At 42.9% G+C, this 26824-nt stretch overlaps 2 protein-coding genes across 4 annotated transcripts in view; one reads left to right on the top strand and one right to left on the bottom strand.

Moving 5' to 3' along the window:
- Cdkl5 (cyclin dependent kinase like 5) overlaps positions 1 to 1314 on the top strand; it is a 233979-nt gene extending 232665 nt beyond the window's left edge. For all 3 annotated transcript variants that reach the window (XM_045140408.1, XM_045140406.1, XM_045140407.1), the window contains one exon: positions 927 to 1314. In XM_045140408.1, the coding sequence (XP_044996343.1) occupies positions 927 to 1313 (387 nt within the window). In that variant the 3' untranslated portion in view covers position 1314. The remainder of the gene's footprint in view (positions 1 to 926) is intronic.
- Positions 1315 to 14956: 13642 nt separating this feature from the next.
- The window catches only part of Rs1 (retinoschisin 1), a 33753-nt gene continuing 21885 nt past the window's right edge, over positions 14957 to 26824 (bottom strand). Inside the window, exons 6-8 of the mRNA XM_004667919.3 lie at positions 18757 to 18898; positions 17731 to 17926; positions 14957 to 15109 (exon numbers count right to left, since the gene is read on the bottom strand). Of these exons, the coding sequence (XP_004667976.2) occupies positions 14957 to 15109; positions 17731 to 17926; positions 18757 to 18898 (491 nt within the window). The remainder of the gene's footprint in view (positions 15110 to 17730; positions 17927 to 18756; positions 18899 to 26824) is intronic.

The following is a 26824-nucleotide window of genomic DNA, read 5'->3' as shown; positions in this document are numbered from 1 at the left end:
GGTTCTTATGAAAATAAGCAAGTATTCCACCACTGAGCCACATTCCCACCTCATTTTTTTACTTTATTTGGAGACAGAGTTTTGCTAATTTGCCCAAGCTAGCCTCAAACTTATGTTGCTCTTGCCTACCCTCCCAAATAGCTTGGAATACAGGTCTGTAACTCCATGCCTCTTCTGATGATAGTAAACCTCATGTTGGAGATAAAATTCAAGGAGAAAAAGCTGCCTTATACCATTGTGGGGCTTGAAGCTCAGCAGTTGCCTGCAAGTAGCTGGCCAGTGAGAGGTAGGCCCTAGCCAGAGTCTGCCTTCACATCATAGTGAAGCTCCTTTTGGAGTCTGTGGACAGCAACCATTCTGCAAATAGGTACATAGTCAGCTGGGGCTTGAGGCCCTCCTGTGAGTGAATTAGCAGTTTCTATAGGAGTTTTACTTGCTTCTCTGTGCTTTGCTTTTCCTTGGCTTAGTTTGCCTTTTTGTTTGTTTTTTTGAGGCAGGATCTCACTGTCTCCCAGGCTGACCTGGAGCTCATTCTGTAGCCCAGGCTGGTTTCAATTAAGATTAATCATAATACCAGTAAAATATAAGTGGAAGCATTCAGTGGCACTTTTAGGAATTCTGCAAAGGGAGAAGCATATGAGAACCATGGTAAAGATAGGGTGCAGCCAAACTAAAGGAGCCTGGGCCTTTGCACAGCATCCTTAGAGACTTAGTTTTCTTGTCTAGATTCCTAGGCTTTCATTTAACAGGTACTGACTAAACCTTTGTGAAGAAACCCAGAGGATGGATAGAGCTGGACTAGCCCTTCCAGCTCCATGTGGCCCTTCTTGGCTCCACTTCATCATCTTGTACCTGAGCTCCATGTCTTTCCAGCTCCCTGGTCTACTCTCAGTTAAATCTTAGGCATATCCTTACCTTTCTTTCAGAGCCAGCCGTTAAAATCACTGCGCAAGCTGTTACATCTGTCTTCATCATCCAATCACCCGGCTTCCACAGATCCCCGCTTCCAGCCCTTAACAGCTCAACAAACCAAAAATTCCTTCTCTGAAATTCGGATTCACCCCTTGAGCCAGGCCTCTGGTGGGAGCAGCAACATCCGGCAAGAGTCTACACCAAAGGGCAGGCCAGCCCTTCAGCTGCCAGGTCAGATGGATCCTGGTTGGCATGTGTCCTCTGTGACCAGGAGTGCCACAGAGGGACCTTCCTACTCTGAACAGCTGGGTGCCAAGAGTGGGCCAAATGGGCACCCTTATAACAGAACAAATCGCTCACGAATGCCAAATCTGAACGATTTAAAAGAGACAGCCTTGTAATATGTGCTGGGTGGGGGGAGGGGAGACAAGCCAGTTGGGAGGGGAGGGCATGGGGTGGGCTTGGGAATGGGCTGGGCCAGGGTGTTAAGCCAGTATTTTCAGCTTTATGAAAGTGTGTGCAATATTGTATGTGTGGGGCCACCTGGCTCTGCACAGCCACAAATGCTAGTCAGGGATCTTAGAGCCACGGGAGTTCCTTAGGGATCGCCACTCCCCACAGGTCTTGTGTGAGAACAGATAGAGTGTGCCATTGAGGAAGAAGAAATTCTTGTCAGTTTGTCCCCCTTACATTCCAGCTTTAGTGCAATCTCTGTGGAACTTGGGAAAGCCAGGACCTGTCCTGGTTGCAAGGGATAGAAAAATTCATGTTGACCGATGCCCTTACCACATATTTTTTTCTGCCTAGATTAAATGTGGAGTTTATTGTAATCCAAGAGTATCCCTTTGAAGGGTTAGCAGATGAACTGTATGTCTTAAATTGTTTTCTAAGCTTCCATATTTGATAGGATTTGTAACATTTATTTATAATTAATATTGTACTGTTATCATAACTTTTATGTTATAATGTAAAGTTATTTTGAGCTGTTTGGAACATTGTGAAGCAGTGGGACAGCTATAGTAGTTTCTATAAAAACTAAACAGTAACATTTATATATTGCATCAGGAGTATTTTATTCTATATATAAATATATATGGTAAATAACTGTCTGTTTTATAAATATATTCATTTAAAGAAAGTATCGTTATGACACTATCTGCCATATTTTTATACATTTGTGATATGCAGTGAGTATTATACTTCTAATAAAGGGAGTTGAATTGTGGCTACATGTGACTGTAACAGTATGAACTGTGCTCCACATTTCAGCCCCAGAAGTAGCCTCTAGACATGATCCTTGGTAGTAGACAAATGCAGTGTCTCTTTCCAGACCCACAGGGGAAGAAGGTTGAATAGGCCAGTGAGGATCCTAACAGGCCTCACTTCTGTCCTCACACACTTGGCTCTCATTTGTGTCCAGGGACATTAACTCGCACATGAGAGACTAGACAGAAGTGTTGCTCTTGGATCTTTGCAGAGAGAATGTGCTCTTCCACTTAGCATTAGTGTTAGAGTGTTGACCAAAGATTTGCCAGCAGACATTCCTCATTGTGAGGTTGTAAGAGGCACCTGTCTGTGGATCTTGCAAACCAGCTCTATGCTCCTGAATGCTGTCCACCCTCCTGGAGACTCTTGGCTCCGGTTGGGGTATGAGATATATGTGTGGCATTTCTACTTATAAATGCTCTTTTTTTGTTATGGCTCTTTCTGATATATTTAAAAGGCTCCTGAAGCAATTCCAGATGTAGAAAAATTGCTATATCTTTTGTTTTTCTTCCTGGGACTGTCCATTTATAATAAGGTCATCATGCACACCTGTATATATACGCACACCCCTCCATCTGAACAGGTCCTATCTTTCCCTCATTTGATCACTTCCAACTCCCAAGTTACTCTCAAGTATCATCAAGGCCTTTGGCCAACAAATGTTATACCCCATGTCTCTGGGCCATCCTTGACAAAAATCACCTCGACATCATCATCTATCAGTAGTCAGATTTTTTGAAAGTAGTCTCTTAGCAATAAGATTTTTAGAGATCCCTCCCACCCCTCAGAGAGATTATTTCTCAGTATTTATAACTTGTTCTAGAATTCTGAGAGCGTCAGTCCCCAAATGAAGTCAGCTATCACTGAAATATGCTGTTAGTGTTAACCCTTCCCCAAGATTTTGAGAATTATAGCACTGATGATTATGAAGATTATAAAGATAAAGGTCTTAGATTCTTTGAAGCTTAAATTGTGTGCATATTGCAGTTTTATATAAATACTATAATGATATAATGTGTATTGATTATATATAGAGGTCATTTTAAGGTGCTTTTTATTTAATTTTAATAAGTGTAATAGGCACTAAACTGAAATTCAACTGGGTACTATCATGGGAATAATATGATTCAGATCAGTAGTTTTGCATGCTCTTGAGTTCTTTTTCTATCTCGTTTCTGTCTCCAGTTCAGTACTGTCTGGATAGCTCTGAATTTTGGCTTTTCTCAGGCAGCTGCTTGATTATCCAAATGAGGGAGACCCTCAGCAGTTTTTGCCTGGATATAATGACTCTAAAAAAGATGTATCTTCTTTTCATACTAGATCTATACCTTATATCTCCCCCTTGCAGACCAGAAGCTACACTTTGTTCCCCTCTGGAAAGACTTCTCACTGTGCTGTGTGCTTAGGAACTGCGCAGTCCCTTTGCCATGCTGTGTGGCGTTTGAGGCTAGTCGCCACCTAGGGGCTGGTTTCCCATGTTGTCATATTTGTTAACACTGGGATCTCAGATGTTTGCAGAACATTTATATTGGAGATGGTTCTTCAAAGAAGGGCTAGAATAATTGCCTTCTGCCTAGAGCAAACTAAACCTAACTAATGAAGAGTAAATACTTACTTTTTATTAATACATTCCCAGATTTGAGCCAGAAAATAACTACAATGTTTTCAAGTAGTATTTCTGAGGTAGCTCTTTTAGCCTCTTCTCAGCTACTGTCTGTTCTGACTTTTCCTTGATCTCCAGTAAACTCTAAGTGAACCTATAGTCCCATTTCTAGCATGCAATTACTCCCTTCTCACAGAAGGGGATGGTAACATTTTCTCTCAGATCTAATGGGCTCTCTTAGCTTTTAAGTGTTGCTTTCCCTTCTGGTGGCTGAATTATTGGCCTTACAAAGATAGTATCCATGACAGGAAGGTCTTTGACTTAAAGTCACAAAAAATTGCATTTCTTTAGAAAGGGGAATTTATGACATCCATGTTCTACTGTCTTATTGTCCTAATGGACACAGCGGCTGAGTGAAGTCTTATGAATTACTTTGTTCTATGAAATTATCACTGGTCTTTTGAAAAGAACTTTGGCTTTGCTATTTCTCCACTATCCTGTTTTTCTTCTCTAAAGTTCTGAGTAAACTTTAACTGAGCCTTGTTCAGTCTTGACTGAAGTTTAGGCCTGTCTTCAGAGCCCAAGGTAGAAGAGAGCTTTCCATGCCAAAAGACTCAGTGTGCTGTCTCTACAGCAACATTTCTAAGCCAAGGGTGATTTTTGTCCACTAGGGCCCATTTGGCGATGTCTGGAGACACTTGATTGTCATGGGGCGGGGTGGGGGGCCTGCTATCAGCATCTAGTTAGTAGAGGCCAGGGATGCTGCTGAACATCCTACAATACATAGGATAGCCTCCCCCAACACAGTATTCCAGCCCCAAACTAGTACTGAGTTGAGAAGCCTGTGTGAGACTATCCCAGGCCTACCACTCTGCAGAGCTTGCCTCTGGCCTCCGTCTTTGTAGGCTATAGACCTGCAGGAGTGAATTCTCCGGCATCACATTTTCTTTAAGAATTTTCGACCACTGCTCTGGAATCATTGCAATTCCAATGTTCATTTCCATTGTCTTCGGCCTGCTAAAAGGTGCATATTTTAGGTGGAAACCAGAGATGCTTTACATGTGATTGAGTTCTTAAATTCTAGGTTAGCATCCTTAGAAAATCTTCCATAGAGCCATGAGGCTTATATTTAGAAGCAAGCAACAGCCTGGCAGATTGGCATGATTTTTTACCAACTGTTCACAGGCATCCATGGCTTTTAGCTGTGTCTACCAAGAGAAAATGTCTTTTTTTTTAATTATTCAAGTCATTTAATGGCTCTTTACAAATATTAGCATATGGCAGACCAACTAGAAGCAAAAAATTCTATTGATGGTTGTGATGTGGCTGTTCTAGAAGTATTTGTGCTATATGCTTTGGTTAAACACACTTTAAGACCCTCCATGTGCAGTTGTATACTTTAATTCTAATCAGAGCTATGCTGAACAGTCTCTAGTCACACTGTGTATTATGAAGTATGTCGTGGTTGTAGAGTTAACCAGTTTAGCATGTTCCTAATCTGAAAATTAGTGGACTACACTAGGAAACGCTTTCCCATTTTCCCATCCAGTACCTCTTAGTTGATATCATAGTATCCTCACTTCTTAAATTAGTCTTTAGAGTAAATAAGGAAAAAAGCCATTTATTTTATTTTCTAGCCATGTATTAAGAATGACTCATATGTGTACAATTTCCCCACCAAAATCCAAAGGATTACTTTTGCAGTGTGTAGAAGGTTCTGTCCATTCTGTTCATCTAGATCCTGGTTGGTGACAGGTCTCTTAGCAAAGGCAGTAAGTTCATCTGAAGTCACAGCTAGAGCTCAGCTAGGACTCAGTAAATCTGCATATTCTTTCATGCTCAGAACCTGTATTCTGGAGAGCATTGCTTTTGTATCTAGAAGCTTGTTGCCTCGTGCATTAGAGTGGGCTATTGAACTCTACCATGTTGGTACTAAGATCCACAAGTTATGCTTCTGCAAACTGGGAATGTGATATGTTTCACTATTCCAAGTCTGAAAATAGTGGGATATTTCCTTGCCTCCTTTGGCTCCTCACTAATAAAGTGTATAATAGATAGAGAAACCTGATTTATAGTCTAAGAAGTAATAGTCCTGGTTTCTTTGAGAGTGTCTGCAAAAAGACAGTGCAGATATTATTAACGTCTTGTCACTAACTCCCATGAGAATCTTCCAAGAAGGTTCTTGCAGAATTTTCAAAGGCCAGTCGACCAGAAAAAACATACACAAAAAGCAGACTTGTAAGCAGTTATGGTTTCATCCTGTGCCTCTTGACCAGCCAAGTTATAGAATATCTTGAGTTCTAGTTCAATTTATTTAAAGAAAAAAAAAATCTGTCTTGGAAACCATGAGTAAGGAGCCATGCAAGGAAATGAAATTCTTCACCTGTCTGTATACACATGATGTGGGAGAGGCTAGGTGGCTAGGAAACTCGGGGCCTACTGGCCCATGCTTTTCCTTTTTTTTTTTTTTTTTTTTTAACTGAATGTATTCTACAGGATGATAGACTTGTGTGCAAGCCAGTTACTTCCATGGGTTGTTTCCCACATTGCTTTAGTAAGTCATCAGCACTTTTCCTGGTTCCTACTCCACCTTTCTCCTCCCCAGGCACTGATCCGCCTTTCTATATCTTTAATGTTGGCTTTCAGATATGATCTTGGTTTGCCTTGCATTCCTCATTCATCAGTTGTTTGCTCCCACATTTAAGGGAGTGTTCTCTTTGTTTTGCCAAAAAATAAAAAAGTCACAGTCCACAGGGTGGTTTTGTAGGGCCAGCAGAAGTGTGCAAGTGAACTTGGTTCACTTCTAAGGCCCCTCATTTCCCACCAGGGTAAACTCTCTGCATCCCCTTTGATCCTCCAGTCCTATTTGGTCCTCCTTGGGAATCGGAAATTGGTCTTCGTGTTGTATGCCGATTAGAAGTTGCCTTGTTCGCTGCTCTTCCCAGGCAGAGTATCAGGGAGAAAGAGGCCTTATCTGTCCTTCCTGTCCCCATGTCCCGTCCAAAATGGCAGACTGCTGAGAATCCCTCAGGACTTCCTTTGGTGGGGCACTTCACGTCCCAGGAGACTGAGGTGATTCATTTCAGGCATAGACAAGCTTGTCCTACTGCTCTGCTTCAGGTCTAATCAGAAGAAACCCAGGAATCAAAAAGGTAGATGCCTTGACTTTTGTCCCTGTTGGGGGGACTAAAGTGTTTATTGCCAGAATCATCAAAAGCTCCAGCTAAACTCAGTAGAGTTTCATGAGGAAAATGATGCCTTTCCTCTGGGAGAATGTGTATGTTCTCCACACTGGCTTCGATTTTCCAAACTGGAAAGTAAAGCTCGCAGAAAATCCATTTTCTCTAGGGATAAACAATTGGTTTGAGTTGCCAGTCTCTCCTTCTCCTTGTTTACTCTTTGGTCACTGATTGAGTCAGGCTGGGGTGAGGGTGGGGGTGGGGGTTGGGTGATGAGGCGATGGAACGAAGTAAATTATCACTATAAACTTGCATTGACGAACAGATAGAATTAAGCCAAACAAAAGAGTTGCCCCAGATTCCTATCTCCAAGAGTTGCTTTGTGCCATTCTGAATTCAGGTAGTTATTCTGTATATACTTAAACAGCTATTCAGAGCGTCTTCAATCTTTAGTAAGTTTGAAGGTGGTTTCTGGGAAGACACAGAGCAGGGTGACATAAAGGCCCTGTTCTTTCTTAAAAATAGGGATAAGCCAGAGGGATGTGACATCCAGTATGTGGTAGGTGAAGAATCAGTAGAAATTCTTAATTGCACAGACTTTATAACCCATTATGTAAAGTGTAACCATACTTTTTACTGTGGCAAGGGTGTGATGTGGTTGTTAAACTTTTTAATTTTTGAATCCAAACTGAATTTAAAGTGTTGAATACTTAAATTCCTCACAAGCTAATTATGAACCATTTGAAAAAGTGTTTCTATAACTCTTTGTATCATGTGTTGGTACATCTTATCAAGTTTTTTCTGGCATGTATTCCATTCTAAACTTCTGTACAATTTCTATTGTTGCTGTAAATATGATACAAATATCTACTCCGTGGTAACCTTCATTATCCGCATGAAATGGTTAATTTTTACTGAGCACAATGTATTTTTAAATGGATCTTCCCAAATGTCTTTAATAAAATGCAGATTTTGCACTGACTGATGTGACTGCCAGGCCTTCCCAATCTTGAGCACTGTGGTCCTTCTTGCCTTTGAACAGCAAGCAGCTCCGTTTTAATTCTTTCTTTGTAAAAAAGAATGCACTCGAATTCAGATGAGGGGCAATGGGCCTTTGAAGTTGTAATCAGCTTAAAGGGAAAAAATTAATGTAAAGCAAAGCAAATCCTGTTAACTTAATTTTTTTTTTTGATTTATAAAGTTCTTTTCCCCTTACGGCATTGTGAAAAACTTGGTTTCTTTCACACTTGAGTGTTGTCACTTGTTCGATGCACACTTGATGATATGAGGAGTGTGGGAAGACATGCCAACGTGGCACATTCACTGCCACACACAAAGGGGGATCAGTTCCAGAAAGTTCCTTCTTGTTTCAGAGCAGGTGTTAGCAAACTCTTTTTGGTAAAAGGTCAGATAGTAAATATTGGGGGCTCTGTGGGCCATAGGAGTTCTGTTACTTCCACAGAACTCTGCTAGATTATATGTATTTCCACGTGTATATAGGCCAGCATTTATCAACAACTGTTTTATAAGATCAACTGTGTCATGGTGAATAAGGGGGAAACAAATTTTTGTGGTACTTTATATGTGAATTGTCCTGCAGTTTATCTTTCTAAACAAAGAGTAGAAGGAAAATCGTGGAGCTTTGCATTCTTAAAGGGATTGTATAAACCAATTCTTGACTCATCTTCTTAAAAGGCATAGAAATGCAGCTGGTGAAATGGCTTTGCAGTTAAAGCACTTTCCTGCAAAGCCGAAGGACCCAGCCTCAATTCCCCAGGACCCACATAAGCCAGATGCACAAGGTGGCGCATTGCAGCGGCTGAAGGTATTGGAGCACCCATTCTCTCTCACTCTATCTGCCTCTCTCTCTATATATCTCTGTCTCTCAAATAAATAAAGTAAATAAATTTAAAAAGGCATAGAAGCAAGCCCATGATTTCAACTATTATTAAAACTTTATCAATTAGGGGTGCTGATGCATGTCCATAATCTCATCACTTGGAGGAAGTGGACAGATAAGGATTTAAGGCTATCCTCAGCTACAAAGTAAGTTTGAAGCCAACCTAAACTATATGAAACCCTGCTTTAAATAATAAATAAATGCTGAATAGAGTACATGGGCTTTTTTATGGGGGGGAGATGAGGGTCTCATGTAGCCTCAGCTGGTCTTGAACTCATTGTGTATATAAGGATGACCTTGAACTCCTGATCCTCTTGTGTCCACATCCCAAGGGCTGGGATTATAGGTACGAGCTACCATGCTAGCATAGCATATACTTTCTAAAAGCTCACACCAATTCATGTGCCACTGTCTGTCCTGTCTTCCAGCAGGTGATAAGTGATTTGATTTGAAAATGACACATTCATTCAAAAACGTCACTAGAAGCTGGGCATGATGGCGCACGCCTTTAATCCAGCACTTGGTAGGTAGGAGGATCACCGAGAGTTCAAGGCCAGCCTGAGACTACATAGTGAATTCCAGGTCAGCCTGGACTAGAGTGAAACCCTACCTCAAAAAAAGAAGTCACTAGAGATCCACAGATCCTATGAAGTGGTTGAAAACCCAGGATCTGGAGTCAGATGGTCCAAATGGAATCCTGACTTAATTACTTAAATCTTGATTTTACTTGACAATACCTATACTTATTAATAGCTTCCCTGTGCCTTGCTTTCCTTGCCTTTAAGTGGAGGCAGTACTAGTACCTACATCATAGAGTTCTTATGAGCATACAATGAGATACTGCAAAACATTAAATAGAATCTCAACAAATACTAGCTATTACAACATCATTGTTATTATTTGTGCCCTAGTTGGCAGCTCCAAAGAGCTCAGGTGGGTGCCTGCTATTTAATTGTTCTGTGTATGTGTGTATGTATGTTCCTGTGTGTGTGGGCACAGCTGTGTGGGGGGGTGTGCATGTGCATACCCATGCTGTGAGGTTAGAAGACAATCTCAGGTGTCAGCTTTGGAACACTGGCCACTTCTTTTTGAGACAGAGTCTCTCACTGGCCTGGAGTTCACCAAGTTAAGCTAGCCATGAATTCTAGGGATCTTCACATCTCTGCCTCCCCAGCAGGATGCACACTGACATGCCTGGAATTTAAAAAAAAGAGTGTGTGTGTGTGTGTGTGTCAGAGTGTGTATGTCAGAGTGTGGGTATGCACATGCCACGGCACACATGTAGAAGTCAGAGGATATCCTCCAAGTGTGTCCTCCCTTCTCCTTTGTTTGAGTCAGGGTATCTCGCTCATCACTCTCTTCACCAGGCTAGCTCGCCCACAAGCTTATGAGGGGATTCTCCTGACTGCCTCCCATCTCATTGTATGTATCCTGGGATTGGAATCATGCCTTCTCCAGAATACAGTCTCTGCTGTTCTTTACATTCTGGAGATGAGAACTCAGGTCCTTATGTTTGAGGAGCGTGTGCTTTATCCACTGAACCATCTCTCAAGCCCCACACATGGCATTTTTTGTCGGTACTGGGGATCATCCTTGGGTCCTCATGCTGCAAGGCAAGCACTTTACCCACTGCAGTATGCCCCTTCTCCTGCTAAGTATTGTGCATAGATATGTGTATCCTGTTTGACCTACATGTCAGGTAGTTGTGACCAAGAGAAGTCCAGCATGGGAGTAGTCCTCAGCAACCATGCCTCACATGACAAGAGACCTCGGCTTCTGTCAGCATTCATGCAAAGGCTTACTGCGATCCTCTTGGCTGTGAGGTAGGAGTCATAGCAATGTCAGTATTTTGAAATAGCTTAACCTTGTCCAAGTAACCTCCCATACCAAGTACCAAGATCAGCTCCTATTTGTTTCCATAATATTCGCATCATTTAATGATACATTTTTGCTCATAACATCACTCTTACTTAAGAATCTGTGAAATGTTCTGTTTTGTCTCCAAGCTGGGACTGTAGATCAATGGCATAGTGCTTGCCTAGCATGTGTGAGGCCATGGGTTGGATCCCCTAGCACCATTAAAGAAAAACATGAAGTATAGACCACACTTTAGCCCTTCTAAAAATAAAAGCAAACATGTTTAAATAAGGCGAGTTTGCTGCATTATATATTTTTTAAAACATTTTATTGATTTATTTGCTAGAGAAGAGAAAGAGGCAGATAAAGATGGTATGGGCATGCTAGGGCCTCAAGCCACTTCAAACAAACTCCAGATGCATGCACCACCTTGTGCATCTGTCTTACATGGGCACTTGAGTCCTTAGGCTTCACAGGCAAGTAAGTGCCTTAACCACTATGCCGTCACTCCAGCTCCCTGCATTATATAATTTTTAATTGAAATTTTCTTCCACCAAATAAATGATCCTGTAGATCAGATTTTTGTGTTTAATAGCAAGCTTCTTTTGGGCTTCAGATTTTCCCCATTAATAGTTTTGATGCATTTAATGACATAAGTAATTTGTTGTTACAAGCAAATTACCTACAGGTAAGCCAGGCATGTGGCTCATGCCTTTAATCCCAGCACTCGGGAGGCAGAGGTAGGAAGATCCCTGTGAGTTTGAGGCCAGCCTGAGATGACATAGTGAATAGGTCAGCCTGGGATAGAGAGAGACCTTACCTCAAAAATCAAAAACAAAAAAGAAAGCAAATGACCTACAGGTAATTTACCTACAGGTCTTAATATCTCATTGTTCATTAATTTCTGAAATACTGAGCAGTTTCTGGTGTGAAATCCCCAGCTGGCTTTTTGGAAGCTATTTTTTTATTTATTTAGAATGTTTAGGGACCCAGGATAACCAAAACAATCTTGAAAAAGAACAAATTTGGATCATTCACATGTATTACTTTGATAATTTAGTACAACACTAATGAAGATAGTGAAGTAATAGAATTGTGAGGCCTAGAATAAAGTCTTACATTTATAGCTAATTGATTTTGACAAGTGTGTCAAGACCATTCCATAGGGGATGAATAATCTTTCAACAAATGGTACTGGGACAACTGGACTGCCACATGCAAATAATGCAGTTACACCCTTGCTTCATAACCATACACAAAAGTTACTTCAAATCAGACTAAAGATCTAAATGTAAAAGGTAAAACTTTAGAAGAAAACACAACAGTAAATTCTTTGTAACTTTGGATATAGTAGTGGTTGGTTTCTCAGTTAAAGAAGCAACAGAGAAAAATAAGTTGGACTTCATTGCAATTTAAAATTTGTTATGCTTCAAGGGCCCATCAGAAGAGTTTTTTTAAATTTTTTGTTCATTTGTATCTATTTATTTGAGAGTGACAAAGAATGAGGCAGAGAGAGAGAGAGAATGGGCACATCAGGGCCTCCAGCCACTACAAACGAACTCCAGATGCATGTGCCACCTTGTGCACCTGGCTTAGGTGGGTACTAGAGAATCAAGCCTTGAATCAGGGTCCTTAGGCTTCACAGGCAAGCGCTTAACCACTAAACCATCTCTCCAGCCCAGAAGAGTTTTATTTTTTTAAACATGAAGATATTGGTACATAACAGTTGTATCTAAAATATAAATAGTACATTACAATTCAATAAACTGTAAGCTATTTTTAAAATAGGCAAAGGACCTGTATGACCATTTCTCCAAAGATATACAAATGGTCATATGGAAATACATGAAAAATCATTAAGGACATACAAACTAAAACCACAGTGAGATTGGAGTGGCTATAATAAAAGACAATAAGCATTGCGGAGGATTTTGGGCAAATTGGAACTGTCATGCATTGCTAGTGAGAATGGAAAATGATTCAGCTACTTGGGAAAGTAGTTCCTCAAAAAGATAAGCATAGAGTCAGCATGTGACACAGCAATTCTAGGTGTCTACCCAAGACAAATGAAAGCATGTCCACACAAAAACTTAAATGTAAATGCTCATCTCTAAATTGTTACTGGTAGCCAAAAAATGGAACTCCCTAAATGTCCATCAAGGGATGAATGCAGAACTAACAATACTATATCTATATAATGGAGCAATATTCAACAATGAAAAGAAAAATACTTCTATAGCATGGATAAATTCTAAAAACACTGCTAAGTAAAATAAACCAGCCATGAGCTACTACATATCTTATGATTTCATTTATATAGAAAAATGCCCAGACCAGGAAAATCTACATCGAAATAGAAAATAGATTAGAAATTGCCTATATTCCTGTAGGATGACGGCTGATAGATACAAGGTTAATCTTTGGGGTGATAAAAATTGTCGAAAGTGCTCATAATTATGGTTGTACAACTCTGACTCTATTGAGTCATGAGGACTATGATATGTGAACTTTACCTCAATAAAATTATTAGAAAATGAAAATTTCTAACACAAAAAAATTACTTGAAGAACCTTTAAGCATGCTCACACTGTTTTGTTCTTTTGCCTCCCCTCCCCCAATCTGCATGCCTAGGACTAACTGCCATTTTCTCTGACAATCAGTATAGTGAGTGAAGATAATTCAGTTTTCTAAATAAGGAGCTATGTTCAGTTATCCTGTCCAAATGGATTTGTCCATGTGTTCCAAGGCCAGAAATATCATCATATGTTCCCCTCCCCAATTTCAGTGTCATCATATGTTCCTCTTCCCTGTTTCTGGAGCCCCAAAACTCAGAAAGGAGATCTGAGGCTTCAAAAGGTTGCCCATGCACAGAGAAGAAAGTAATGTGCTGGATCATGTTAGTATGAGTCTATTCACCTGACTTGGCATTTGGAAATGGAAAGTGACTCGGAGAAAGAGCTGCTGGCCAAGGCTACATTGCCTGTGGTGCCAGGACATTGTCTTTAAATTCATGCTCTATTCTACCCCCTTATCCCCTATTCCCCATACACCTCTCCTGTAGCACCCATCTGTTTACATGGAAGGGAAGGCCACACTGGCAAATGCGACTGCTACAGTCCTTTCAAGCTTCAAACTCCCTGCTGAATGAGCAGCTCCCCCAGCAAGACAAGGGCAGGCTAGATGTATTCCTTTCCAAACAGCTTCTAAGGGTGGGGAGCAGATATGTTTAGGTAGGCAAGGCCAAAATTGGAGGGGAGAAGCCACATCATTTTTATGACGAGAGCCCTGATCCGTCTTACGAAGCATGGCCTCCCAATAGCCAGTATAGCTCTTGCACCAGCTGTTTTCAAAATCTGTTTAGTTGGCTGAAAAATAGTAGCTGGTGCTAAGGAAGTTGTGCTGTAGACTGGTCATTTGGGCTTCCTGTATGTAAAGGAAATCTCACTGCACATACATGCAGCCTGCCCTGTGCATTTATCTCCTGGTGTCCACAGACTTAGTTTGCTGAGTGGATTGCAGAGTGAAGTGACATGTGCGGGACTTCCAGACCCTCCCTAGTACTCCAAGACCAGGCAAGGCAAAAACTCCTAGTGGGGGAAGCTGTCCTACCTAAGATAAGTTGGTTGGCTGCCTGTCATGTATAGGCTGTTAGGAGACCAGGTCGTTTTATTGTGGGATGTGCTACAGGCCTCCACTGCCTCATTCATGCCTGCCACCCAGCCCCTTTCACCTACCTACCCTCTCCTCTCCAGCCTTCTCTGGCCAGGATTTAATGAAAGCCTAATTGCAAGCCTGTTCCCCCTCAGCATTCAAGTGAGGCTTTCTGAAAACGATATGTTCCTGTTTTGAATATAGTAAAGCAAAACTGATGTTTCAGATTATCAGGGTTGCTTTGTATTCCCCTGAGACTACACCTTTCACAGTGTCACTGAGACAAAGAGAGCAGCAAATTACCCCTGCTACTTAAGCTTTTGTGTAAGAAAATTGGCTCGGGGGATAATTTTTTGTTGTTGTTCTTATTTTCTTTGGCCGTGAGTTGGGGAAAAGCTTCTTTTTCTTTCATTGAAATTAGAACCATATCTTTAAAAAAAAAAAAAAAAAACAATGACATATTCTCTACCCAGCTCTGCATTGAAAAGTGCTTATAAGATAACAGCCCTGTTCATTACAGTGGCGTGTCACAGCTCCCTCCTGTCCTGCACACACACAGTGGCAGGGCTGAGCTGAGCTGAGCTGATGTCAGGCACACTTGCTGGCACACTCAAGCAGCTCCATCCGGATGGCTATGCGTACGTGCCAGCCCAGAGGGATCAGTCGGATGAAGCGGGAAATGATGGGGGGTCGCAGCAGGTTCTGGACTGTGGAGCTCCGGTCTGAGTTTCCATAGAAGACCTAGACACAAGGAGGAAATGTCATCATCACAGCAGGGGCACTGACTCCTGTGTGAAGTTAGTTGACCGCTACGTTTAATGTTGAAGAATCTTAGGAAGTCGCTAAAACTGCACAGAATTGGCAGGTGCCCCTTAAAGTTAAATCCTGGGTGGATTGCCAACACCTACATGCTCAGCATCTGAGTATATGGGGACATTTGGAACTGTGTTATCCAATATGATAGCCAGTAGCCAAATGTGTCTATTTAAATTTATGTGAAGTGAATGTAGATGACAATTCAATTCCTCAATTTTTTTTCTGCTTTGCTTAGCCATGTATGAGGCTTTGGTACCTCAAGAATTCTACACTAAACCACCTCTCAGCCTATATTAGCTACATCTCAAGCTGTCAGTAGCTGCATGGGACACGTGGTCAGCAAGTTGAACCATTCTGATAAGAATGTCTCCATCATCACTATTGCCTATTGGATGCCACTGCTTCAAAATGCCTCTTTGACTCTTACCACCAATTCTCCTTTTTTATCTTTTGCATTTTCAAAAGGTTTTGAAGAAGCCCATATCACACAAGAGGACTGTTTGCATGGTCCAAAATGGGTTGAAGTAAAACCCTGTACCTGGCTCTGAAGTTGTAAGCTGAAGCTTAAAGGTGTGTTGCTGCTTTGCTACAAGTGACAAGAAACTTTTAGACAGGGTGAAATATTGTTACAGACAAAACCTGGAGAGAAAATTCTAAAAAGGCAAAGGTGGTGCTGGAGTGCAAAGAAAAAGGGGTATGCTTATTGCTTTTCAGGAAGTAACATCAAACATTGCAAATGCTTGACAGTATTTATGAAGGAATCATTCTTTTCACTCTTCCCAGAGTCACGATGTTCTGCACCATGACATAAGAAAGTGTCCTTTCCTTTGTGATTTGCTCCTGAAAATATTTGTTGTATTTGGCCTTATGCATCCACAAAACAGAACAGACCTTGTCTGCCATGAATAATCTTGCCTTCCCAATTACAAGGCTCTGGGCTGCCCTCTCTCTGATCTGTTTGTCCTTGAATCTGTTCAAGTCCCAAGGAAGTGAAGAGGGGTTGATTGAACAGAATCTGTCAGACTGAGCACTATTAAAGCCTTTACAAACACAAGGCTTGAAAAAGAATTCTAGTATCATTTTTGGAGAAGCCAGCTAATAAAACCAAAAGTGAAGCTGGGCGTGGTGGTGCATGCCTTTGATCCCAGCACTCAGCAGGTAGAGGTAGGAGAATTGCTTTGAGTTTGAGGCCACCCTGGGCTAGAAGGAGACCCTACCTTGACAAACCCAAACTGAAATTAGGCACTGGTGATGTAGCTCAGTTAATAGAGTGGTTGCCTAGCATTCATGAAGCTCTGGGTTCCATCTTCCACATTGCCTGAAATTGGACATGGTGGGGCATGCCTGCAATCCCCAGCACTTTGGCGGATCAGGAGTTCAGGGTCATCCTCAGCTAGGTAATCAAGTACGAGGCTAGCCTGACCTACATGAGACTTTGTCTCAAAATTTAAAAAAAGAGAAAAATTGATGTCCAGTTACCAAGAAAGTTTTTCAGCCAGGTGTGGTGGTGCATGCCTTTAATCCCAGCACTCGGGAGGCAGAGGTAGGAGGATTTCCATGAGTTCGAGGCCACCCTGAGAATTCAGAGTGAATTCCAGGCCAGCCTAGACTAGAGTGAAATCCTACCTCAAGAAAAAGAAGGAAAGAAAGTTTAAAAAGAAAGAAAGAAAGTTTTTCATATTGTGTCCATAAGCTGCAGAACCTCAACCCATGAATGTCTCACTAGGCACTTTGTCATCAGACTACAAAGCCACCTGATTCTTAGCCACACATGTGTACTTGACCTTAGTAAATGTCAAAAATAGCCTGAAGAAAGCCAGACATGGTGACATGTGTCTGTAAGCCCAGGATTCAGAAGGCTGAAGAGGGAGAGAAGAAAGAAAGAAGAAAGGAAAGGAGGGAGGGAGAAAAATGCCTGGAGAATTTCTTGCTGTTAGGCAAAAAAGAAAGTTAACATTTCTAAATTGCTAGTGCATTTTTAATTTATTTTTACTCATGGCAAATACAGTCAGGAGTCTAATGTGTTTAGTCCATGGTGAAGAAGAAGACTTTGATCTTAGTCCTTGAAGATTAATAGATTTACGTGTGCTTGCACTGGTGACATCCTTTTAATAACATTTACATGGTGAAATGGCACCTTGGTAGGTTGCCAGAAAGAGCAGTCAGTCTCAGTCAATAGTAAGAGGCCATATAGCTATACAAATGGGTGGATACCTACATCTGTAACAGATAAGCCAGACTTGTGAAGCAACATGTGTTCAATGATCCAGTGATTTGAAACAGTCCAAATGACCAGATGACAGCCCTGGGGTTGAGTGTTCAAAGAACTGTATGCTGACATGAAAACTCAACTCCCTGTTGCGTCAAAGAGCAGCATTCATTTATAAACTTCTGGGCACCAAGGCTAAATGCAGGAAAGAGAACATGCCATACTGTGGGAAAGAAGCACAAATGACTGAGCATGTTGCCAGTGACAGGAGCACAGGAATGGACTGAGTCCGCAAGTCTGTTAGCTGAAGACAGTTTTGCAGGGAAACCCCACTTACCCGATTGTTCCCAGTCTGGTCCTTATAGTAAATCCAGTTCAGGCTCTCATCAGTCCTGTACTGCACACTGTACTTGGTCATCCATTCATCTATATCACAACGCCCCTGGGTAAGGATCCCGGAAATCACCTTGATCTCCTTCAGATCTATCTGTAGCCACTGGCTACTGTCCTGGTACTTGGAGAGCCAGGCACACCTGCCAAAAAAAGAACACACTGAATCATCAAGAGCCACCCCTAGCCGGGCGTGGTGGCGCACGCCTTCAATCCCAGCACCCAGGAGGCAGAGGTAGGAGAATCGCCATGAGTTCAAGACACCCTGAGACTCCATAGTGAATTCCAGGTCAGCCTGGGCTACAGCAAGCCCCTACCTCAAAACAAACAAACAAAAAAAAAAAAGAGTCACCTCTTAGTAATGCCTGCAAAGTCAGCCTGTGCTGGCTTTTAAGGGACTACCAGCACCAGAAGGTGCCATCCCAACTCGGGGCCTTCGGATCTGTTGTAGACCAAGTCTCGGGTCTTTGCCTTAGAAAGTCTTCCCTGACACTTGCAACCAATGAGGTCTTTCTTCCTCATCTCCCCGGCAGCACTCATCCCACTCAGTGAATAAACAGCTGTGTGACAGTGTCTTATGCTCTGTCTCCTGCTCAGCTCTGCACTGTGGGCTTCTGAAGCCAAGGAACTCACCCATCCTGGCTCTGCTGAACCCACGGCCCTCTGCGCAGGCAAGGCACTCGTCAAGATCTGTTGAATAAGTGCATTCTGTCTGCTCACTTAGTAAACAAACCTAGTTTTATAAAGCACATTAAAAAAGAAGCAGTAGCCGGCCATGGTGGCGCACACCTTTAATCTCAGGAGGCAGAGGTAGGAGAATCGCCATGAGTTCGAGGCCACCCTGAGACTACATAGTGAGTTCCAGGTCAGCCTGGGTTAGCGTGAAACCCTACCTCAAAAAACCAAAAAATAAAATAAAATAAAAATAAAAATAAAAGAAGAAGAATCCAGCTGGGCCTCCTGCCCTACTTACCCAAAGCCTTGACTGTTGAGCCGAGCCTTGTTGGCTGTCCACGAGGAATACCAGCCTACATAATGCTCTGGGTTGGAGCAGGTGATCTGATCTGGCGTGACCTCCCCGGACTCAAAACCCAGAGGCTTGTGATAGGGGCATTCTGGGAAGGAAAAACCGCACATTCAAACACATAAATCTCTAGGTGGCACCTGAGAAGCAGTCCCAGGTTCTCTGGCTTGCCCTGGGAACAAGATTGAGATCCCCATCTCAAAATCCAAAGCAAGGAACAACCAGGGCCCCGATCTTGGTGCATGGCATAGCTGTGTCATTTGCACTTTGGAAGTGGAGGATGCTTCACTCCTCGGTGTGGTTCTCAGTGCAGAGAGCCAGGCCTCCAGCTATTAACTGCTAGGAAGAGAGTTGAAGTAAAGGGATTGCCATAGAGACTCAACATTCATAAAAGCCAGGGAAGGGGTTCTATAGCAACCTCATGGGAGGAGGTTTAAGAAACACGCACCTTCCCCATCAACTTGGAGACCTAACCCCCATGGGCTGCGCAGCAAAATGGTATATTTAAATGCCAGGCTGTCTGTCTTTAGTTCCCTCATTAACGCAGGTTGAGCCATTGCTGCCTGAGAACATCAGGCTCTCTAATCATTCTTGGGCAGGAGATGATGCCAATTACAGGAAGAAAACAATGGTGAGCAGCAAGAAGGGCAATTATACATTGAGACTGACTTTCTACTTGTAAATTACAGTTTTCTCACCATCTCTAAAGCAAAAACGATGAGTGACATAGGAACGAATAACTGTTGAATAAAGAATAGCTGAAAATCACTTCATTTTCCAAGTGGGAATCGCCAAAGTGGCCCTTATGGCTAACTGCTGCTTCTTAACGTTTGTATGTCCTCGTATTAAAAACACAGGGTTCAATGATTGAGATGGGGAGGTAATATGATGGAGAATGGAATTTCAAAGGGGAAAGTGTCAGGGGTGATGGAGGGAATTACCATGGGATTTTTTTTTTATAATCATGGAAAATGTTAATAAAAATTTAAAAATTAAAAAAAAAAAACAGGGTTGGGAGGCTGGAGAGATGGCACAGTAGTAAAAGGTACTTGCTTGCAAAGTCTAGAAGCTCGGGTTCAATTCCCCAGTACCCACATAAAGCCAGATACACAAAGTGGCACATGTGTCTAGAGTTTGTTTCCAAAGACAGGAGGCCTTGACATACCCATTCATATTCTCTCTCTCTAATACAAATTTTAAAAATAAATAGTGTTAGGTTACCTGATTTTTAAGCCCCAGTTTTATTGGGGTCTAACAAAAAAGTCTTTCCCAGAATTCTTTACAGCTATGACCATGCAACACAATTTATTTTTGAGACAGGATCTCAAATAACTCAGGCTACTTGAACCAGCTGTGTAGCAAAGATGACCTTGAACTTGGGATCTTCCTGCCTCTCTACCTTGAGTGCTAGGATTGCAAATGTGTACCATCAGGCCCAGTTTTATGTGGTATTGGGGAATCCAACCCAACACTTCATACATGCTAGGTGAGCACTGTACCAACTAAGCTGTGATCCCAACCATGTGACACAGTTTCTGGCCAGTAACGTATAGGAGGATGTCTGTAAGGGTTTTGGTCAGGTCTTGTTTGCCCCTTTTTTTCTAACTGTTGCCTAAACTGAAGGAAGACCTGAGAGCTGGCATAGTCATAGCTGTCTGGTACTGTCAGAGGTAAGGACAAGAGATCTGCAGAGCCATACTACCCTTAGTAACACTCTACCCTTTAGCTTTTTACTTTTTTGTCCATTGTAGGGTCTCACTGTAGCTCAGGCTGACCTGGAACTCACTCTGTAGCCCTATACTGGCCTCAGATTCACTTTTATCCTCTACCTCACTGTCCTGAGTGCTGGGACTAAAGGCATGTACCTCTATGGCCAGTTCCTTTTAGTTTATTTATTTATTTACTTATTTATTTATTTGGGAGAGAGAGTAAAAGGCAGAGAGAAAGAGAGAATGGGTGCATCAGGGCCTCCAGCCTCTGCAAATGAACTCCAGATGCATGCATCCCCTTGTGCATATGGCTTATTTGGGTCCTGGAGAATCGAACCAGAGTCCTTAGGCTTCATAGACAAATGCCTTAACTGCTAAGCCATTTTCCCCTGGTCCCCTTTTAGTTTTTTGTTTTTAGTCATACAATTCCATGCAAAAGTAACTCAGTAAGCCACTACATAGGTGGTCTCTTACTTGTAACCAAACCTAGTACCTAGCCGAATTTCCATAGAAAACAAAGGATAACCTTATACACATACATTCATCTAGTTTCCTGATTGTGAATGATAAATTCCAAATAAAGCAAATCAAATTATTGCCTCCATGTGTAAATTTGAGTTCAGACAGAAGTGCTGTATATATTGTGGTGTGTCTTCCTAGAAGATGAGTTTTCAAAAGTCCAAACTGAGCAGCAGATAGAGTACTTTCCTAGCATAGGCAAGGCCATGGATTCCATCCTGAGAAACTGTAGACAGGAGGACAGCTTCTTCTTTGTCCTAGTATACCAAAGTAATAGGCCCTACTTCCACCCATGGCTGAAGCTCAGGGGGACCAGGAGAGAGGGGACAGCATTTGTAGTTAATCAAGTACCCGAAAGAAACCTTGGGAGTCCATTAAGATCATGCTAGTTCATAGGAGAGAAAAGAACAGTGTTTTCATGAGCCACTCAATAATGCCTGGTGTGGCCAGATCATTAGGGGAGCTTGTTAAGAATGTAGTGTCTAGGATTCCACCCCCAGAGTGGTGCATTTTTAACAAGTACACTTCCAAAGTGTACTTTGAAAGCCTTGGCCTGCTGCTCAGTGCATTTTGTGAACTGGTGGATCAAGAGGACCAAGTGTCCATGGACTTGTGGGTTCCTCCAGCTCTCAGTTCCCCTCCAGCCTGGAAGACTGGCCCAAGTAACTAGAAGGAATGCCAAAGCCCCAGAGACAGAAAGCAGGGTCTTAATTAGGCTGTCACTTAACCTCAGTAATTCTTTCCCCCACCTCCCTTTTTTTGGGGATACAAGGTCCCATGTAGTCCAGACTTGAACTTGATATAAAGCCAAGACTAGCCTTGAACTTATTCTGATCACCTTGCCTCTATTTCAAAAGTGCTGGCATTAGAAGCATAGGCCTTCTCTATTTCTTTAATCTGTAATGTCTTTCTTTCTTCCCTCCTTCCTTCCTTCCTCCCTCCCTTTCTTCCTTCCTCTCTCTCTCTTCCCCCCCCCACACTCTCTTACTTATTTTTGCCTACCAGGCTATGGGTGGAACCCAGGGCCTCTAGCATTCCTGCATGCTCGGTGGGCACTCTACCAACTGAGCTACATCTCCCTAACTAGGGATGTCTCAGGCCACTCCACTTTGAGCATTTAATGACCAAACTTCCTCTTTGGAGTTTTATGGGATTATTTTGTTTTGTTTTAAAGCAGTTTTTTGGATTTAAAAAAAAATTAATTATTTGTTTATTCAGAGAGAAGGAGAGAATGGACACACCAGGGCATGTAACTACTGCAAACAAACTCCAGATGCATGTGCCACTATGTGCATCTGGCTTATGTAGGTTCTGGGGAATTGAACCTGGCTGGGTCCATATGCTTTGTAGGAAAGTGCCTTAACCACTGAGCAATCTCTTCAGCCTCATTGTTTTGTTTTGTTTTGGCTCAGGCCTACCAGCTATGAGGGAGGAGGTAGAAGGAGAGGAAAAGCTTGTCACCACTTCTCCCTCCTTTTTCATTCTGCTCAAGGAAGTTTTTTCCCTCACAACTCTCTTGTCCTGTGTTTCATTACTGACCCACGTAGCAGTCAGAAGTGGACTACAAGCCTACAGGTGGGTATGGTTAGTGTTGGTGCTCTCCAAGGCCTAAGAGGGCTTGTCCCGTGCAAATCCTACCTTCACTAACTCCAGGGCAAACAACAGGCTCACTCTCACCATAGTTTCAGCAGGCCTCTGGGAGCCTAATGCCTAACTCCCAGGCTTGGAGCCTCATCTTACTGCCCCTGAATATTCTCCCGATGAGTCATTCCACCTGGGTGGTCCATAGAAGCTTGGTGTCCCCTATGTCCAAACTGAGCTCTTTGTCGTCCCACCTTTAGGTGTCTGGGATTGACACCGTTAGACTACAAAGCGGAGGCTGAGCACTAGGAGGCTTTGGCCTACCAGGTAATATTGTAGGATGAAGTCATGAGGCTAGATCGAGTCTTTCTTGAGGCTGGCATGGTTTTTCTTCTGAAGACTCAGCATGTAGGAAACACCCCCTACCCTTGTTTGCCCTCCGTACTCCTCCCTCACTACCCCCTCCCATTCCCCCTTTGCTGCTAGCAGTACCTCTCAGGTTTAGGGAGTTGGACAATCTAGACCAGCACAGTCTCAAGGGTAGGCAGTAACAGCTAAGGCAGCAGGAACATGGTGAGAGTCCCAGCTCAGTGAGGACCAGGGAGCTCTGGGCACCCTCAAGAAACCATCTGAGGGCTAGAGAGATGGCTGAGCGGTTAAGGCACTTGCTTAACTCAGGTTCGATTCCCCAGTACCACATAAAGCTTTAAGATAAAGTGGTACATGCATCTGGAGTTTTGCAATGATGAGAGGCCCTGGCATGCCCATTCTCCATGTGCCAATTTCTTTCTCTCAAATAAATTAATAAATCATATTTTTAAAAAAGAAATCAGGCTGGAGGGATGGCTTAGCGGTTAAGGTATTTGCCTGTAAAGTCAAAGGACCCAGGTTCAATTCTCCAGGACCCACGTTAGCCAAATGCACAAGGAGGCACACACATCTAGAATTTGTTTGCAATGGCTGGAGACCCTGGTACGCCCATTCATTCTCTCTCTCTCCCCCCCTCTTTCTCTGTCAAATAAATAAAAATAAAATGTTAAAGAAACCATCTGAGAAGCTGGGCATGGTGACGCACACCTTTAATCCCAGCACTACGAAGTCTGAGGTAGGAGGATTGCTATGAGTTCCGGTTAGCCTGGGCTAGAATGAGACCCTGCCAAAACAAAGCAGCAACAACAAAAAACTAAAAACATCTGATGACTATTGGGAAATGTGGCCTAGCAAGAGAGAGGTCACTAAGACCTGTCCATCTTTCAGTAGCACCCAGACCTTGCCCCAGGAAGTTCTTGCAAGCTTCAAAGGGCAGAAAAGGAACTAAAAGGCCTATCTTTAAAACCAGGCATGGTGGTTCATGCCTTTAATCCCAGCACTGGGGAGGCAGAGGTAGGAGAATCGCCATGAGTTCAAGGCCACCCTGAGAATACATAGTGAATTCCAGATCAGCCTGAGCCAGAGTGAGACCCTACCTTGAAAAACAAAACAAACAAACAAACAAAAGGCCTATCTTTAGAGCCCTTACAAACCATAACCAAACAACAATAAAATCTGATTTGACTCAGAAAAATAGAAAATGTAGCATTTCTCATGCATGCTCTGTATGCTGCAAAATAAATTACACTCCACTGATATGATTGTGTTATTTCCGGACTCTTTCCCCCTCTCCCCTTTGTCTTCTTGGCTAAGTTCCCTCAATTCAGCGAATAGGGAGCCTTTCCAGCAGGCTCTTTTCTGTCCTTATCTGTTCTCTCAGCTGGACAACTCTGCTCAGATCTCACACATCCCTTGCCTTCCCTGACATCTTGTATGCCTGTCACATATCACTAGTGACTATTTGCCAGCCTCATTGGTCTTCTTTGCTTTTGAGCTTCTCAGCCAAGCAGACTGCCTGAGCATGCTAGGCACTCAGCAGATACCCACTAGATAAGATGAATGAACAGGTAACCACACTAACCCATGGTGAGTGACTCCTGAAGACATGCAGAGAAAATGGCGGAGGCAACAAGCAGAGAGGACTTTAGCTCTGAGGACTCCTGTAGCCTAATCAAAAACAACTGCAGGGCTGGAGGGATGGCTTAGAGGTTAAGGCAATTGCCTGCAAAGCCACAAAGAACCCAGGTTCGATTCCCCAGGACCCACGTTAGCCAGATGCACAAGGGGGCGCATGTGTCTGGAGTTTGTTTGCCATGGCTGGAGGCCCTGGTGCGCCATTCTCTCTCTCTCTCTCCCTCTTTCTCTGTCAAATAAATAAATAAATAATAAATAAAATATTTAAAAAATAAAATATTTCAACAACTGCTGGGTGTAGTGGCTCATGCCTGTTATTCCAACATTTGGGAGGTTGCAATAGGAGGATCGTTGTGAATTTGAGGCCAGCCTGGGCATGGTGACACACACCTTTAATCCTGAGTTATGGAGTGAGATTCAAGTCAGCCTGGGTTAGAAAGACCCTGCCTCAAAAGAAAAAAAAAAGACAGAAGAAGAAGAAGAAGAAGAAGAAGAAGAAGAAACTATGCCGGGCATGGTGGCACATGCCTTTAATTAACCCCAGCACTCCGGAGGCAGAAGTAGGAGGATTGCCATGAGTTCGAGGCCACCCTGAGACTCCATAGTGAATTCCAGGTCAGCCTGGGATAGAGTGAGACCCTACCTCACAAAACAACAACAACAAAAAACCCCTCCAACTCTGCTTCATACTGGCTCTTTCTGGAATTCTTTTCAGCAGCAAAGCCACAAATCCTCCATGTAGCCTCAGTTGAGGTCCCTGAAAGTCTAGGGGAACTCCTCAGTCTCTTGAGGGTGACAATGTGGTGATTGGACCTATGGCCTAATGCAAGACAAGCAAGCACCGTAGCACTGAACTGTTGGATTTCTTATGCTTTTAAATGCCTTATCCACTATGTGTCCTACTATCACAGGGCCAGAGCAATCTTGGCTCAACTGTGGCTTTGGCTGAAGTTTAGGAGTCCAGGACACCTGGCCTTCTGTTCTGTGAATGAGGCCTCTGGACATTACCAATGAGCCCATAGGCTTTCCTGGCAGCTCTGAGTGACTTCTCTATCCCTTTGTGCTTTTTAGGATCTTTATTCCAAGGACTCAGAATTGAGATCCAACCAGACAAAGCAGCATTCTCTTAGTATATATATTTATTTATTTGAGAGAGAGAGCATGACCTCTAGCCACTGCAAATGAAGTCCAGACACATGTGTCACCATGTGCATCTGGCTTACATGGGTACTGGGGAATTGAACCTGGGCCCTTAGGCTTTGCAGGCAAGTGCCTTAACCACTAAGCCATCTCTCCAGCCCCAAAGCAGTATTCTTTTTTTTTTTTAATAAAATTACCTCTTTTTTTATTATTTGAGAGCGACAGACACAGAGAGAAAGACAGATAGAGGGAGAGAGAGAGAATGGGCGCGCCAGGGCTTCCAGCCTCTGCAAACGAACTCCAGACATGTGCGCCCCCTTGTGCATCTGGCTAACGTGGGACCTGGGGAACCGAGCCTTGAACCGGGGTCCTTAGGCTTCACAGGCAAGCGCTTAACCGCTAAGCCATCTCTCCAGCCCAAATAAATAGTGACCTGTAAGTGACTTCTGGAAGCTTGTTCCTAGTCCTTCTGTCTTGAAGCATTTCATTTGTAGAAGAGACAATTAGCCTAATGAATCAACCATTTGACATTAAGGTTTTTGAAAATATCTGTGTTGTTGGGAAAAAAAAAATAAAGGAGAATGTTTATGCTAAAATATGTTTGAAATTTTAGAACCTCAAGTTCATGGCAACTGTGTTGGGGAGGCAACTGGGCAGACCAGGGTAGTCTTAATGCCCTCCAACATTAGGCACTTCTCAGACCCTCATTCAATTGTGTCAATGAATCCCCATAAGCAATCTATTCCATTTCTCTTGTCATTTCTTCATTTATTTCTCTCTCGTGCTTTATTTTTCAAGGGTCTCACTCTGGCCCAGGCTGACCTGGAGCTCACTGTAGACCAGGCTGGCCTTGAACTCATAATAATCCTCCTACCCCATCCTTACAAGTGCTGGGACTAAAGGCATATGCCACCACCCCTGGCTTCTTTTTTGGGACAGTCTTCATGTAGCACAGACTGCCCTCAAACTTTCTATGTAGCCAAGGATGATCTCGAACCTCTATTGCTCCTTCCTTCACCTCCTGAATGCTGGGACTGTAGGTGTGCCCCTGGTTTCATCCAGTG

This window comes from Jaculus jaculus, chromosome X, assembly GCF_020740685.1.
Source record: "Jaculus jaculus isolate mJacJac1 chromosome X, mJacJac1.mat.Y.cur, whole genome shotgun sequence".
NCBI lineage: Eukaryota > Metazoa > Chordata > Mammalia > Rodentia > Dipodidae > Jaculus > Jaculus jaculus.
This window is presented reverse-complemented; position numbering and strand designations above follow the sequence as displayed.